This window comes from Megalops cyprinoides, chromosome 7 (genome assembly GCF_013368585.1).
Source record: "Megalops cyprinoides isolate fMegCyp1 chromosome 7, fMegCyp1.pri, whole genome shotgun sequence".
Taxonomy (NCBI): Eukaryota; Metazoa; Chordata; class Actinopteri; order Elopiformes; family Megalopidae; genus Megalops; species Megalops cyprinoides.
This window is the reverse complement of record NC_050589.1, coordinates 8,668,141-8,685,671: the sequence shown is the minus strand read 5'-3', so window position 1 is coordinate 8,685,671 and position 17,531 is coordinate 8,668,141. Positions and strand designations below refer to the sequence as shown.

Here is a 17,531-nt window from a genome sequence, read left to right as displayed (position 1 = left end):
GGAACGTCTGTGCAGATCATGAAACATCACACGTGCTAACTCTGATCCTCCTGGAGCATCTTCCCTGTGATCTCAGATGTCTCATGTTGGCTTTTACGTAAGGCATAATTATAGTCACTTGTGTATATATGCACACACAGACATTCCGACATTCAGACATTTACTCCCATCCTTTCCTTTGTTCAAGCATTACCCTCTTCATCTCCCAGTTTTATATACAAAGAACCATGTTTATGTATTTCCTGGTGGTTGTTTGATATTCCCATCCATGTCAAAACAGCAAAATCTAACATTAATCTAAACTCGCAGCTGAGACATGTTGCTGCAGACCATGACCATGCTGCACTGCTGATACAATCAAGACAGAGCAAGACAACAGCTCATGGCTTTGTCTTGATTTCAAGACCAAACCAATCAGATTCAATATATTAATGAGATTAGATGTTTGCTCTGGCTCCACCAAACACTGTTCCCATTGTTCTCATTACATACCACATTACAATATTACATTACTGCCATTTAGCAGACACTCTTACCCAGAGCGACTTGCATGCGTTTCCGTTTTTAGATGTTATCCATTTATACAGCCGAGTATTTACTGAGGAAATTCTGGGTTAAGGACATCGCACAAGGATACAACAGCAGTGCCCCAATGGGGAATCGAACCAGCAACCTTTTTACGGGCCCATCTCCTTACCACTATGCTACACTGCCGCCACGTGAATTTGTGTGTATACAGTAAGTCCTGAGATTGCAGACTCATCATGACCGCAATCTGAAACTGAAACCCTGCATATCGAAATGATCAGATCTGATAAGGCACAATTACCATTGTAAAAGCGGCCTTTCACAGCAGCTGAAGTTTCATGACATAATTCAACCCTTTTTTACAACCGTCGCGAGGGACACTGTGACTCATTCTGTTGGCTGAAAGACAAACACGATGCCAATACATCCTGGCAAACAAACAGTTTGTCTTTTTTCTTGTGCTACACAGACACAAGCAATTCGTGAAGTAGCAAAGTCAGGCCACTTATCCTTGCTGGGCTGTATCCCCCCCATCTCCCATCTCACTTGTACTTGTAGAGTCACGTCTACAAAAACCAAAAAAATCTTGTTTATTGAACGTTTCAGCAATTCCAAAAAGCCCACATAAAAAGCACAATGCCGAATACAACTTGATTTTTGCTTTTATAACATTTATTTCCCCACATGAGAAAATATTGATTCAGACAGGTTATAGGCAGGTAGGTAAAATCTGCAGTTTGTACAAGCTTTAATTTCTCTTCAGCGCCATCTTATATAAACAGGGTCTAGAATTCTAGTAAACTCTTTCTACAATAAATACAAGGTTCTGTGCTTGAGGGTAGACTTAGGAACTGACTCACAGCCAGTGAACGATACAAATCAACTCCCACAGCATACGTCTCTTAAAACCTCAATATTACTACATGACAGTCACAAAGCCCACCGCGGATCCTTGCTTTTAATAGTTTATCTTAAATAACAGATTTACTTTCAATTGTCAACCAATATATATAATTTCATTTCTGTATTTTTTTTGCTTTCCATAAATAAATTACATTTTGTTTATCAAAAAAACAACGAGAATATACTGTATGTAGAACTATTGACATCACGGACAAGCGGAATACACTTTGAAGCCAGTCAGTAATTTAGTGAGTATTTTACAAGTATGTACATCTTTTCTTCATGCCCGCAGGTGACTCAATTCACTTTCAACAAAAAAAATGAAATAAAATTAAAGGTACGTCATGATATTAACATACATATATACATGAATGTGTCTTTCCAATGTACAAGAAGTGGTTGTAAAATATTAAAAAGTAAAAAGCTATTGTAAGAAAATGGCAGTGATCCATTCGTACTTTGTGTTGTTTTTTTGTTGCTTTTTCTATTTTTTTGTATAAATATGAAAAAAGTGAATTTTCTTTCCCAAACATATCTTCCTTGATAGTAGTCTTTGCAAAAGGGAGCAGTTCTACTGAACTTTGCTCCAACTACTGCGGCTCCCCCAAACCATTAGGGGGCGCTCACGAGCACCACGCAAGTTCTGTGCAGGCTCTCTTTGGACAGCCGCACATGGGTCCTGCGAGTACAGCCTCTGACAGCACGGCCTTTTCCCCTTTCTCCCATCACAAGTAAGCCCAGCCCTGGATCAGACTCCCCTTCCCCCTCCCCTCCTGTCCCCCCCCCCTTTCCAGGTGTAATTAAATGTGACACAGGCGAGCTGCCAGACCCTCCGCTCTCCACAGGTAGGGGGCACCCCCTACAGGTAGCTGGAGGTGACGAAGGCGTGGTCTCCACGCACGCGGCTCAGGTGGATCATGGCGCGGTCGTAGGCCACCTGCACGGACTTGCGTATGCTGGTCTTCCTGCCCTCCATCATGCGCAGCTTGTCCGCCGTGTCGTCCACGCCCAGAGGCAGCACCTTGTCCCGCGGCAGCCACTGCCTGCAGGGGGCGAGATAGAGCCGCTCAGCACCGTGGAGACGCAAGTGTGACACCCACGCATGACACACACACACACACACACACACACACACACACACACACACACACACACACACACACACACACACACACACACAGGGGCACAGCCACGAACAAACTGACACACACAGGGACACTGAAATACACACACACCAACACACAGAGGAGTATGGACACACACACACAAAAACCTGGGCCAGCTGGATAACACCAGTCAGTCAGGACAATACAACAAGCTATGTGCCGGAACAAAACTCTCTGTAACTGGATCGTGGGTAATTTAATGCCAAACTGCTCCCGAGTACTGCCGAGCACCATTTATCACGCTCAATCGAAATAACTCCCCGAGATGCGATAACACAACACCCAGCAGGTACACCCACGGTACTTCTGGAAGGCAGCCAGTCATGCTGCCTGCATGAGCTAAACCCTCAAAAGATGCGGAGCGGTCAGGCAGCGAAAGGGTTAAACGTTAACCCCTTCCTGGCCCCGCCGGTCTCACCAGGTCCTCTTGTTGTCGAAGAAGAGCACGAGGAAGAGCTTCTCCCCCGCCTCCTCCTGTCTCTGCTCCCCCAGCTTCAGCACCTCCAGGGGAGGGACCGGGATGGGAACGCCGTTGTGGAGCAGGCCCTCCTGGGGCATGTCTGGGTCAATGATCTACGGAAAGAGGGAGGGCTTCAGTTCCAACACTGCAACGGACTTTGGAGAACAAGCTCCTATGAAACCAGCGAAGTGTGCATCGGACCTTGGACCATTCAGTTCTCATCATTCATTACATTACTGTCATTAAGCAGACACTCTTATCCAGAGCGACTTGTATATGCTACAGTTTTATCCACTTACACAGCTGGATATTTACTGAGGCAACTGAGGGTTAAGTGTCTTGCCTATAGGTACACCAGCAGCTGCATCTGCTATAATCCTCCTTTGTAAAGCACTGATTGAAATGAAATGGTATTCTTATGAAGATCCAAGAGATGTGCATGTTTGCAAATATTAAGTATGACGTCAAAGTCACTTCTTTTCTTATGAATGGAAAGCCTAATGCCACTCATTCCTCAAAGTGCAGCACTGATATTTACGATGTAATGTTCTGCAGGGTAACGTGTTCTTCCCTCAGCCCTGAGCCTGTGTAAACCCCACACACGCTCTCATGTTACATGTCACCCTGATTGTGTGTGCGATTCGGAGTGTGAATCCGCATGCACGGCTGCATGCTGCATGGACTCACCAGAGCGGGGTAGGAGGGGTACCCGCGACACTTTGCCCAAACCAGGTCCAAAGGCTCCAGCTCCGCTCCGTTTTCAAATGGCATGAGGAGGCTGCTGCCTGCACACAGACAGACAGACAGACAGACAGACAGAGACAGACGGACAGAGACAGACGGACAGAGGAGATATGAATGCAGACTTAAAAATCAGTGTGCTCCCACCTCCCTCTGAACCGTCGGTGTGCGTGTGTAACCTCTTTGTAACCTTTGCACCCAGGGAAAGCAGTCAAAGAGGCATTAGAAATCAAGATGAATCAATCAGCCAACATGAAATCAGAAATGAAGGGCAGAGAGAGTGCTCAACTGGGCGAGCCTCGTCCAGACCAACTCATTTGATAAACCCAACAAGCCAGGCTTGTCAATGTGAGACTCACTCAACCAGGCAATCGGGCCTCTTCACAAGGCAAAGTAACTGCAATGTGCTTTCGAGTTGCAGTTATTTTACATCACTGGGACTGTGCATACAACCATTTCCACCCGAGTCAACTACAATACACAGAACACACTTCTTTGTATCTGCCAATTAGTCGAATAAAACATACTGATAACTGACACCTTTGTATCAGGTAACAGTGAAAAAAAAATCTTTTTTGCTCCATTAAAACTGCATAAAACTACCATACACCATACTGCATGCCACAGCTATTATGTAAAATAAAAAAGCTGCTAAGGTTTAGTGTGGGTCTAAATAGGTTATATTATGCAGCCAACTGAGAGCTGCTCACTCTTTTACGGCATAAATTTATGAATTAGCCAGCTTAACCTTGATCACATCGTATGAAGGATAAGGGGGTGCTGAAAGCAAGGCAAAATTCATCTTTCATGGATTTTTTTTTTATGGTCAGCACTGCCCGCTAAGCAGCGTAGCTTTCCTCTCCTGCTGAGATGTGCATTTTATACAACACGGAAAACGTGATCTACAATAAAACAAGCTGTATATTTTACCCGTGGAAAAACAAGAGTGGAAAGGAGTCGTCATTAAAAGAGGCGCGTGGAAACAGCAGGGAGGACCATGCTGAAAGCCATTAAGCACTGCTGATACCTCTCAGCGTGAAACAGCGGCTAAAAAAAAAACAAATCTAGTTTGACTTCAGATAATTAAGGCACTTCAAACATTTACATATTTTTTAAGCAAATGTAATTTGTTAATCATCCACGCTATTAATCAGACAGGCACGGAGGGGTTTTATTGATAACTGATGGAAAGGAGCCGCGCGGACTCAATGGCAGTCTCACCCAGCGGCTCGCAGCGTGTGGAGTGAAAGACTCCCCAGCAGGACAGGACTCCCCGCTTTCACTCACTTCCACTTCACATCTTTTTACTCAAAGTGACCTTTTAAGTCCACAGGGCTGTACGAATTTCTATTTTTGCAGTAATAAGTTTAAATAAGAGTTCCTTGGAAATGGTTTTTCCTTGAATAATTTTTCTTTAATAATTTTTTTTTGAGAAGAAGTCCATTGAGAAGAAAGATATAGAGCTTCAAAGATTCCTACCCAGGGTTTGGGGACAGGTAGTAGTTTTAAGTCCACATTCAAGACCTGCCCTCATTAAGATGTGCTGCACAAACAAGACAGTTTAATTTGTGACTACAGCAAAGATTAATGCGAATGGGAAAATACATCAACACCGCAGCACCTGACTCCCATCACTCTCAGCCGCCTGTACCAACCCACCTGTACCAGTATAGTCCGAATCTCCGTTAACACCATCCAGGAAGGGGACTTTGGAAAGTGCTGGTTTCCCTCGGCTGCGTTTGGGTGGTGAAACACTGAAGGGAAAGAAGAGCAGCCATCTCAGTAAACCGGCTTTTACAACGTATTAATGAATGTTACGCATGTTGGGTCGTAAAGGCTGAGAGACCAATTTCAGGGGGAGAGGGAGGCTCACCTCTCTTTATGGAAGGAGGGGGAGGCGCTGCACTCAGAGTCTGAACAGCTGTCTCTGTGCTTCCTGAAACCATTCGTCAGGCCTGGAAGGCAACAAACAAGAGTTCAGCACCTGACACAGTAAAGCCCTGGGCGACAAGACATGACCCAGACAGCTTACTGTGCTTACTATCAACAGTACTTTAATTAGCCCATACCATAACATGACAGCCCATAATTAAAATAAACTATCCACACAGAATGTCTAAATCAGTGTGTTAAAGAAATCTGTTGATAGCGATGAGAAGGTCTGTCCGGGCAGAGCAGCCTCACCTCCCTCTCGGGCGTGGGGGGGGGACTTCTCCCCCTCGCTCTCCGAGCTGGCGCTGAGGCTGCGGGGTCTTTGCTTGGGGGTGGTCGGTGAGGGAGGACGGGGCGGAGTTTGGAGTGCAGGCTGGGGGGGCACAGCTGCAGGCGGGGTAGGGGCAGGGCTGGGGGCGGGGCCGGTGCTGTGCGTGTCCTCCCCGCCCCCGGCCCCGTTCTGTAACGAGCTCTCTTTGTCTTTCAGTAGCTTGGCCCCGTTTTTTGCCTTCTTGAAGAGGATGGAGGTGCGGCGGCCTACGCCGATGGCGGGAGGGGTGGTGGCGGCGGGCGGGGCCTCGGGCCCGGAGAGGCCGTTCACCAGCTTGGCCTCGGCGGGGGGGCTCTTCGCCTCCTCGCCCCCGCCGCCGTTGCTGCTGCCCGTCCCCTGACTGCCGCCCCCGCCTGAGCCCTCACTGTCCGATTTCAGGCGCTTGTGCGAACGCCCGGGGGTTCTCGGCTCGCCCATCACCGGCCGCAGGGTGGGCGGGTCCTGGGGGGCGTCTCCCTGGGGATGGGACAGGGCGGGACTCGTGGGTTCTAGCGTTGGTGGAGGGGTAGACTTCATGTCCTCTGAAGGGAGGAGAAAAAAAAAGGGAAAAACAGACTTAAGACAAAAACAAATCTCCAACATAAGCACCACTTAAACTTTACATTACCGCCATATATCAGACACTCTTATCCTGAGCATTTTACAACTTTATCCGTTTATGCAGCTGGATATTTACGGAGGCAACTCTGCATTAAGTACCTTGCCCAACGGCAAAACAGCAGAGTCCCAGCGAGTTACGAGTCCTGCTCCTTACCACTATGCCACACTGCTGGCCACTTAACTCCAGACTTAAATCACTGTAAGCACTGCTTAAGCACAGCAGGGAAAAGAAACCAGGGTCTCTCACCGTTCTCGGGCGTGGCGGAGGATATGTGCGAATTATCGGCGGCGCCGCCTCTCTCCCGGCCCTCCTCCTCGCCCTCGCCCTCCTCCTCCTCCTCTTCCTCCTTGACGCTGCCGTTGAGCGCCAGCAGGTGGCGCTGCTGCTGCTGGCCCAGCTTGTGGCGGATGCTGTTGATCTCGCGGCGCAGCAGGCGGATACGGCGGGTGCGGGCGCCGCTCGAGCGCATCGACGTCACCATGTCCAGCTTGTCCAGCAGCTCCTTCAGCTGGTCCTCCGGGGACAGGTGCAGCCGATTCTCCGGGACCAGGAGCGTGTCCACTGCAAGGAGAGAGGCAGAGAGAGGGGAGAGAGGGACAGAGAGAGGCAGAGGGGGGGAAAGAGAGAGGGGGAGAGAGGGGGAGAGAGGGGGAGAGAGGGGGAGAGTGTTACTCCTTTTGTCAAAGGGGCTAAATTTCACCTTACAGTTTGGCTTCCCCTGCCCCTGCGGTTGCCTCCCCCCGGCGCTCACCGTCCTCCCAGGAGCAGCGGTAGTAGTCGTTTTTGTGCGGGGAGTCCGGCAGGTGCATGCCGGTTTCGGGGTCCAGCCCAGTGCTGTGGGCCTGCCGGTGGGCGTGCCGCAGGATGGCGCCCCCGAGGTCACGCAAGCGCACCGCCGCCCGGTGAAAGACCGTGTCCCGGGCGTTGTAGCGCAGGCAGTTGGCCACCATCAAGTTGAAGTCGCCCTCCAGCTCGGCCAGCGTGCGGTAGTTGTGCGCCTCCAGCTTGGAGCGCATGGTGGAGAAGTCCATGGGCTGGGTGATGAACTCCAGGTAGTCCGGCACCTGGCAAACACGCGGCAAAGGAGACGACACACGTTAGACACACGGAAACAGAAGCAAGCAGTTAGACCGGCGCATATTCGATGCACAGAAACAGAAGCAAGCAGAAGCAGGATGAGGAGGGGAGAAAGGATCTTGCAGTCATGTCGTTATGTTTGACAGCCATCTGCCAGGGTTAATCATCCCAGTACAGCAGTGGTTAAAACCCAGCCCATGCCAGTACAGCAGTGGTTCAAACCCAGCCCAGCCCAGTATAGAAGTGGTTCAAACCCAGGCCATGCCAGTAGAGCAGTGGTTCAAACCCAGCCCACCCCAGTACAGAGGTGGTTTAAAGACAGCAGTAGCACGACCCACACACACCTCCTTGAGGTTGACGGGCTGGGCGAAAATCTGCGCGGGGTCTTTCTCCTGCAGCTGGTCCAGGGTGGAGCGAAGCAGCACCAGCGCGGGGGTCAGCTGCAGCTCCAGGGCCGCCTGGTGCACCTTCACCTGCGGAGACACGAGACCAGTCAGGCAAGCAAGCCACAGGCGGTCCCTCTCTCTCTGCAAAGTTAAAGCCCAAGTTTCCATCTTCAGACACAATAATACATTATGCATGGCGATATAAACATCTTTTCCCATTTCTATTGATTAATTCAGGCAACCATCTTGCTGTGCAAACTCAATATCAGCTCTTACAGGCAAACGGAAAAGTTAGTCCTGACAAAGTTCTTGAGTACACTGAGTGCCCTCTGCTCAGTTCAACTGAACCACACAGGAGAACATCTGTCAAGGAAAACAAGATTCAGCCTTAGCAGACTGTATTACAGGCATGAATCAAAAATACCTCTTCACCGCCCACAACTTAGGTTTGGAGCTACAGATAAGCCTGCAACACCAACAGGAGTAGACAGCTCTGCAGCACTGAGCTCCCCAATGTGGAAACAGGCATTTGATGCATGTTATACAACATTATATATACTATATAAACTTACAGTTATACTTTTCCTACAACTTTTAACTGCATTTACAAATAAAGGATTAAATGTTCCACTCCACTCCTGGTTTGGGTAATTACTTAGTAACTGTCAGCAGATAAATTAAATAATGTCACCACTGATGTAAAATGCTGTCCTTTATGTTCTTTACAAATAAACAATCATACTTAACACTTAATTATGAACCATTCCATATAGTCTTTAAATGGGTAAAATTACACTTCCCCTACATTACTGCAGAATGTCTTCACTGACTATAAAATCTATCATTTTTGTCTTGAACCAGATAGCAGCCGACAATTCCTTTCAAAACAAAGTAATTATCAGTACCTGCTGCTCTTGCTAGAGCAATCTACATCCGCAACCAAACAATTGCCAACAAACACAGAAGCTACGTTCCGTTTATGCAAGAGCAGTTTTATTAGCTAAAAGGTCAAAAAGTGATGAAGAGGCTTATTACGAAAACTTCTGGGATGAGGCAAATAAAATTTAAGAGACGATGTGCTGTTAAGGTTAATTATGGGGACTGAGCTGGTTCCAGGAAAAAGTTCCAAACTCAGCCTTTCGGGTGACACATAATCCTAATCAGCCCATTCCCCCCCCCCCCCCCCCCCCCCATGTTAAATCCCTTAGGAAGCAACACACATTAAGAGTCCATAGGCATGTTATGAGTTTCTGTAGAAATACAACTGCAGGTCAGAGTTGGTGACCTGGATTGCGAGAGCTCTTCAGCATGCGTTTCAACAGAGGTTAGTTTCTGAACAAGCCCAGTGTACAGCATCATGCCATGTTTACTGGGCTCAGGCCTGTGTCCAGTCTCTCCCCCTGCATTCCTACCTGCTCCCTCTTCAGCTTCTCCCTCAGCTAGGAGCCTGGCTCTCTCCAGGGTTAGGGTTAGTCTCTCAGTGAAACCCTGCTGCGCTCCTACCTGCTCCCTCTTCAGCTTCTCCCTCTGCTAAGAGCCTGGCTCTCTCCAGGGTTAGGGTTAGTCTCTCAGTGAAACCCTGCTGCGCTCCTACCTGCTCCCTCTTCAGCTTCTCCCTCCGCTAAGAGCCTGGCTCTCTCCAGGGTTAGGGTTAGTCTCTCAGTGAAACCCTGCTGCGCTCCTACCTGCTCCCTCTTCAGCTTCTCCCTCCGCTAAGAGCCTGGCTCTCTCCAGGGTTAGGGTTAGTCTCTCAGTGAAACCCTGCTGCGCTCCTACCTGCTCCCTCTTCAGCTTCTCCCTCTGCTAAGAGCCTGGCTCTCTCCAGGGTTAGGGTTAGTCTCTCAGTGAAACCCTGCTGCATTTCCTACCTGCTCCCTCTTCAGCTTCTCCCTCTGCTAAGAGCCTGGCTCTCTCCAGGGTTAGGGTTAGTCTCTCAGTGAAACCCTGCTGCATTTCCTACCTGCTCCCTCTTCAGCTTCTCCCTCTGCTAAGAGCCTGGCTCTCTCCAGGGTTAGGGTTAGTCTCTCAGTGAAACCCTGCTGCATTTCCTACCTGCTCCCTCTTCAGCTTCTCCCTCCGCTAAGAGCCTGGCTCTCTCCAGGGTTAGGGTTAGTCTCTCAGTGAAACCCTGCTGCATTTCCTACCTGCTCCCTCTTCAGCTTCTCCCTCCGCTAAGAGCCTGGCTCTCTCCAGGGTTAGGGTTAGTCTCTCAGTGAAACCCTGCTGAGCTCCTACCTGCTCCCTCTTCAGCTTCTCCCTCTTACGGATGAGCTCCACTAAGAGCCTGGCTCTCTCCAGGTCGTGCCGCAGCTTCTGCCAGTACTTCAGCTCCTCCCTCACCGCGCTCACCTTCTCGTCTGGCTCCGTCTGCGTGCGCACACACACACACACACACACACGGAAATAAACACAAGAAAGTTCAGTGCAACCCGAATCCAGTTTGCTTACACACACACACAAAGACACTACACCACACAATGCAACACATCAACAATAAAGGCGGGCCAGGCTAAACACAGGGAGTAAACACAGAGCTCAGGGCTGAATGGTCAGTGCTGTTGTAAGAGATCCTTCTGCAGATAAGGGATCCCCTGCGTTCTTTGCGAGTGCCTTTCGGGCCCCCTCCCCCCTCCCCGCCCATCCCCCGGGGCCGCCCGGACCCCTCACCTGCTCTGCGCTCCTCTGGGCCTGCAGGTGTGAGTGCAGGCGCCGGATCAGAGGTACCCCATTACGCGACTGCCGCTTCAGCAGCCAGTAGTTGTGCAGCCTCTGCATGAACTGGTTCTTCCTCTGCAGCAGAATCCCCTTGCAGATTTTGTTCAACCTGCAGGACGCAGGCCGGGATTGATTTATGTGTCATCTGAGATTTTCTCCCCACACACACACACACACACACACACACAATCACATACACACACTCTACATATGAACACATGCATCACTGTTCATGATTTTATCCACATATTAACACCTGGCTTATTAACATCACAACTTACTAACTAACCAACAAATCAACTTAATACCATCACAGCACGAACATGTGATAAGACTGCACTGATACTCTGACATCAAGTGAATTCTCTCCTTTTCACACCTAGTCTGACCCTGTTGCTCGTTCAACTTGAATGGATATATTTCTGTTCTTTTGTGCTGGAAGTAGCTCTGGATAACAGCGTCTGCTAAATGAAGGTAATGTAATGTATAGGGACTTCTGCAGGTGATAACAGCTTATTAACAAAGAAAAAAAACTTACTAACCAACCAACAAATTTACTTATTACCATCACGGAATGGACATGTAATAAGACTGCAACGATGCTCTAACTGCAAGAGTATTCTCTCCTTTTTACTTCTGGATAAGGACTTCTGCATGGTGATGAGCAGCAGTGTAGCGTAGCGGTTAAGGGGCAGGACTTGCAACTGAAAGGTTGCTGGTTCGATCCCCTGCTGGAACAATGCCGCTGTACCCCTGGGCAAGGTACTTAACCCACAGTTGCCTCAGTAAATATCCAGCTGTATAAATGGATACCGATGTAAAAACTGTAATCTGTGCAAGTCGCTCTGGGTAAAGAGCGTCTGCTGAATGACAATAATGTAAATAATGTAACGTAATGTCTTAAACCCAGGTGTTTACGTATGTGTGTATGTAACATTCTAACCAATGTAAGTCGTTCTGGATAAGAGCATCTGCTTAATGCCTGTAATGTGATGTAATGAATGTCAGGTGTGTGTCGGAGGCGTAGCACCAGCAGCCTGACCTATGCGCGGGGATCTGCGGCACGGTGACCAGCGGCATGGCCGCGCGGCGCGACGCAGCCTCCAGGCTCTTCTTGGCCTTCTTCTTCAGCACCCTGGAGGCCTTCTTGCCGGCCCGCCGATGCGTCGTCTGTAGGGCGGGGCTCTGGGTGTAGGCGCTGCGGCCCCTGTTGCCCCGGCCCCCCACCAGCCTGCCGGACGACTCCTCGTCCGAGCCCACCCCGCCCCGGCGCTCGCCCCCAGGCGGGGAGTGGGCGTCGCAGAAGGCCGTTTTCTTCACCGAGAAGGTGGTGCCGTTGACGGTGGTCTCGCGCACGGGGTCGATCTTCATGAAGAGGCCGGCCCGCTGGGCGCAGGTGACGTGGAAGGCCGTGTAGCAGTTGGCCTTGTGGCACTGGATGGAGGCACCGCGGCCCTTCTGCTTGCACAGGTAGCAGGTGAGCTTCCAGCGGGCTGGCGGGATGTTGTCCACACCCTCCACGGGCTCCAGGAAGACGGTGTTGGCGAAGCACACCTCGGGGATCCAGATGGCGCACACCACGTGCGCCCAGCGCCCGTCGCTGGTCTGCTTGAAGGCCCCTCCCCGGTTGGGGCAGAGGACGCAGTCCACGGGCCGGGAGGGCGACTGCAGGCAGCAGCGGCACAGCCACTGGCCCTCGGGGATGTAGGGCACGCCGTAGCACTCCTGGTGCACGGCCAGGTTGCAGATGTCGCAGAAGAGGATGACGTTGCTGTTGAGGCACTCGTCGTCCAGGCAGACGCAGCAGAAGGCGTCCTCGTCGATGGCGCTCTGGGACGGCGCCTGGCTCCGCGACTCCAGGTACGACTCCTTCTCCAGCCGGTCCATCAGCAGCTCGAAGGTGTCGGGCGACACCGAGGCCTGCCCGTCCGACACCCGCTTCTCGTTCACCATCTCCAGCCAGGCCAGGTCCTCCTCGTCCATGTCGTACTCGGCCTCCGTGTCCAGCTCCTCGGGCGACTTCTCGATGTAGCGGTAGTAGGCGGTGGGGAGGGGGGGCGCCTCGGTGGGGCAGAAGGACTCCAGCACTCGGAAGGTGGGCTTGGGGAGGGGGCCGTGGAGGTGGTGCGGGTGGAGGGAGGAGTTAGACTGGGACTTGGACTGCTGGGAGTTAGGGTGGTGGTTCTGCGACGAGGAGGAGGAGGAATGCTTGCCGTCCTTCTTCCTGCCTTTGGGCGTGGCCACCTTGCGGCCCAGCTTGGCGCTGCTGGGGAAGAGGGGCTGCTCACTGTTCTCCTTGTTGCTGTTGCACTCGGCGATGTCCTGGGCGGTCATCTCGTCCTCGGTGATGACCGTCAGCGGGTCGAAGATGCTGATCCGGTGCAGCCTCCCGTCCAGGTCTACCTCCACCATCTTCTGGGCCTGGGCGTAGGTCAGTGTCTCCCGGGTGGGGGACACCTTCAGGCTGTAGGGGGAAGGGGAGCGCTGGTGGGCCCCCGCACCTCGCGCGCCCCTACCCCCCACAGCCACCCCTCCGACGCCCGTGCCTCCCCCAGCCTGGCGGCCCCTCCTCCGCGGCTTCCTCATGGGCTCTCCCGCACACACCCTGCCGCTCCCCGCCCCTGAGGGGGGAAAAGGCGCCAGATGGAACCAAAACAGTAGTCAGTGGGGGGGGGGGGGGAAGCAGTGAGATTAAGATGTCAATTTAACACCTTTCAGCATGATTGTTTTACCAACACCATGAGCTGCAATGTAATGAATGCTTATCTTTTTCAAAACTGACATTACAGATTACACAGTTATTTTTTTCCTCCATTTGTTTGGGGCCTGTAGTTTGTAGGATTCTGCAATGAGTAATTCCAAAAATGCTATCACTGAGAGAAAATGCTGCAGTTTCATTTTGGAGCAGCAAAGCCACAGTCCTCAGCATTAGGAGTTCTTCAGAACTAAGCAACCCATTATTTCCCCAACCTATCCCGGAATAAATTTCCCTATGTAAAAGTAATGACGACTACATTTTTTGGCTGGCTGCCGCCTTTTCGGTCTTTTTGACAACTGTATGACAATCATGTTTTAAGCAAAACACGATTTCAAACTCAGCGCTTCTCTAGTAACGTTAACTACAAGGTAGCTCCATTGGTTGTCTCTCCTCTGATTCACTACGGATGGAATTAATCTGACCTGTATTAGCGATACTGCCAACGTAAGCGATACGGAACGGAAATTAAACCATCAGAACCCCGCACACAATTGCATTTTCGTGTAATAAATAGCGCTGCGTAGGCTTCATACAAAATTCACCAAACCACTTAAATTTCCTACGTTAATTAAAAAAAGTGTAGTCTAATCCGGCAGTGTAGCATAGTGGTTAAGGAGTAGGACTCGTTACTGAAAGTTTGCCGGTTCAATTCCCCGCTGCTGGTGTACCCTCGGGCAAGGCGCTTAACCCAAAATTGTCTCAGTAAATATCTACGTGTATAAATGGGTAACATATAAAACTGCAACCTTTGTAAATCGTTCTGGATAAAAACGTCTGCTAAATTCCAACAGCGTAATGTAATGTGATCCTTATGGGGGAATGCGCGGCTCCTGCGCCTTTAAATCTGACGCGTTCCGCTGCGCGAACGCGGTTCCACGTCGAGGCGGAAGTGATCGCGGCCGGGTCACACGCACAGTTCACAGGCGATACGAGAGGGGCAGATCGGAGGGCAATAAACAGTTGTGTACTCAGTAAACACACTGGCGCCATATATTAATTCGACTTGTTTCCATTGTTACTTGCAACCCCAACGTGCAAGCACAAATGACTAATGCGCGGGATAACACAAAGCAGTAAGATATTGGAGGTAAACAACCAGACTAGCCACACTGCAATCCAGATCACAACTTTCAAAACAACTCACGCTGGTTACCTAACAGAGCACAAACTTTCCACAAATGAATATGCGACACCCTCTTGGCGCACCAATGACCACAGATCTAACTGAAACTTCGTTTCATTAGTGCTAAGGCTGAGTCGAAAACGTTGCTAGCCAACTAGCACGTTAGCTAGACTGTAACTAGCTTGTTGCTGTAACATGGATTAGCTAGCTAGCCACTTCTAACCAAAACGCCAACGCAGATTGCAGACTGGCACACTGCAAATAGTAAACGTGCTTCTTTGAAAGCTGAGCTTCAAAGCGCAGCGAGGGGATGCAAATAATGGGTCAGAGGGTCGGGCTAACAGCCAGCTCTTTTTTATTTTCCTCTCTCCGGCTTAGACCGTGGCCAAACAAATTGGTATGTTTTTATTTTTACTGTTGAAGGGGCGGGCCTTTCACGAAATCTCCCTGCTTCATCTCCCTTAGCCGTCACACAGCTAATCTGGCTAATATAGCTAAGGCTAAAGGCCAACGTTATTGCAAAAGACACGCAGAAGTATCTTCCCGCGACTGCGGTTAGCTACATCACCACTAACTACAAGTTTATGCCAATCTGTTATGTAAAATATAAGTTGCTATCGTCCACGTTTCATAAGATTTTTCTGGAATTTTGGACAGCTAGCTTAGTTGGATCCCGTGAAACCGCCACTTAGCTACTGGCTAACTCCGCTTGGTTAACAGAGCTCTCTGATAGCCAATCACTACGCGCAACGGTTGCGTCAAAGCCCGGTCGCAGCCAATCAGCACCCAGCCAGCAGAGTTTCGTCTCAGCTGACATAGTTAGGTTGAAGGTCCTTATTTCCAGAACGAGATGTCAGCCATTTTAGTCGTTTAACACCATCTGCATAACCCAGTAGTTCTCTTATACAACACGACACAGTTATAGCGCAAGAACAGCCATTACCGAGGCAAGGAAGCGCAGTTCCTCCACTACAAAATCCAGTAAATATAAAGTCAAAACGTATTTTCATTGCGTTGCAAAGATGTGTTAACTGGGAAGGAGAGAACCAAGTAGTGTCTGGCTAACTAGCCAGCCCAGCTAGTAATTTAGCCAGTTAGCTAACTACCCGCTAACAAGCGATGGCGAGCTAGTTCAAAATACCCACGTAAAGACACAACGACAACCATATTTAATTACAACAAATATTCGTAAGCTGTTCAAAACGTTAAAATATTTACCTTATTTTTTAAATGGCAGCTCGGCAACCGGCCGCTTGCGGGTGCCGAGGCTCCTTTTTGGTAGCTAGCTGGCTACCAAGCTAGCTACACCTCGGCCGAAAAAAGCCGGTAAATTTCGGTGCGAAAACGTCCTCTCCGCGCTTCAGTCCTCCATTGCGTCTTCGTCCAAACGTTTTTGGTCAGAATCACGTAGCTCCGGCCATCTACAGTGACAAGGTGTGTTTGGGAAAAGGGCGAGAAACCTAGATACCCTGGTTTTCTGGCAAAGGGAGGCAATTTTTTTTCAGCCTCAGATGTGCTGTAGTTAGTACGGGTAAGAGGAGCGGGGCTTTCAGTCAAGATAGCGAGAACACGCCCCTTTCTTTAAAAAAGCAGGCTACACAGCACTGGCTTGCGCGTTAACGTTAGCATAGCTATCTGGAACAATCTGTGTAGCAGCGCTCCCCGTGTATCATAAAGGTGACTTTTTTCCTCCAAAGATATGGCGGCCGCAGTCCTCTGCCACACAAACTTAGCTGGAGAACTCTCAAGTTGCCACACAACCCCCCTCCTCCCCATCGCCACCACCGCGCAACTGCTTCCACGCTCAAAACATACACACGCACACATGCATTGGTTCTCACCCCGCGGTTCAATTTGCATGCAAGCGCGGCCCACTTACCGTCTCGCAAAGGTGGAAAAATGGCTACCTGACACAGAGAACACCGACACTGGACGAAAACCAATGTTTTAAATGACAGAAACACCCTGCGCTACATGTTACAGGTTACGTGATATGACTAAAGGTTACCTTTCAAGTTCCTCGGAGGTGCGAAAACTCCGTGGAGTGCAAAGGCGTCCCGCGTTCAGTGAAGGGTGTAGAACTTCTTATTAGGAGAGATTATAGATTTGTTCAGATTAATGCATCTTAAAAGAGTTGTGCCAGGAAGGAACTAAGACTGGAGTTCATCACTACAACTGAACGGCTCAGCAAATAATACCATTTATTAGGAATTTGCAAATAGATTATAACTTTTTTCTCTCTCTCTCTCTTCAGTATTTAAATATTCAATATCCGATCGCAAGAACAGCCAAGTTAAATCGCATCTCAAACCAGGCTAGTTTTATAAGGGCAGGAGGCAATATTTATGTTGACTGTTTCTTATTACACCCGTTGATTCTTTCTATTGCTCCTTTGCGGTCTATCACGGTGTAAGATGGGCATGCATTACAGCCTTTGCAACTGAGGCGCAAGCATGAAGTAGGCTATGACTTATTATCCTCCAAGGCAAGATGCATTTCCTTCCAGTTTCCAAAACACATTGGGACTGGAAGTACAGTCTTACGATGATCTACCGGCATTATTTTCTTATAATCTTCGTAAGAAACAATCGTTCTCTAGTAATACCGGGGTGGGGTACAACTGAGGAACATTTGAAATTAATTTAATAATAAGTAGGCTAGATTCAAATTTCAGGAGCCATATAAGTAAAAATTAACTTGAAACAAACCGTATAGCGCCTGAGAAATAACAATGAATAGTACAATTACAAGATGAAAATATTACATTAGCATAGCTGCACTGTAATTTATCATAAAAGAATTATTGAGTT

General features: G+C 49.5%; 1 protein-coding gene across 1 annotated transcript; it reads right to left on the bottom strand.

Moving 5' to 3' along the window:
* Nucleotides 1-2,227: 2,227 nt before the first annotated feature.
* brpf3b (bromodomain and PHD finger containing, 3b) lies at nt 2,228-16,526 on the bottom strand. The gene is made up of 13 exons (XM_036533290.1): nt 15,940-16,526; nt 11,883-13,461; nt 10,793-10,949; nt 10,361-10,492; nt 8,084-8,212; nt 7,414-7,726; nt 6,909-7,223; nt 5,983-6,582; nt 5,672-5,753; nt 5,458-5,552; nt 3,745-3,842; nt 3,016-3,170; nt 2,228-2,474 (listed from the first exon to the last, which is right to left on the bottom strand). Exons 2-13 carry the CDS (start codon nt 13,424-13,426, stop codon nt 2,291-2,293), a joined length of 3,804 nt encoding a protein of 1,267 aa, XP_036389183.1. The 5' UTR covers nt 13,427-13,461; nt 15,940-16,526; the 3' UTR covers nt 2,228-2,290.
* Nucleotides 16,527-17,531: the final 1,005 nt, after the last annotated feature.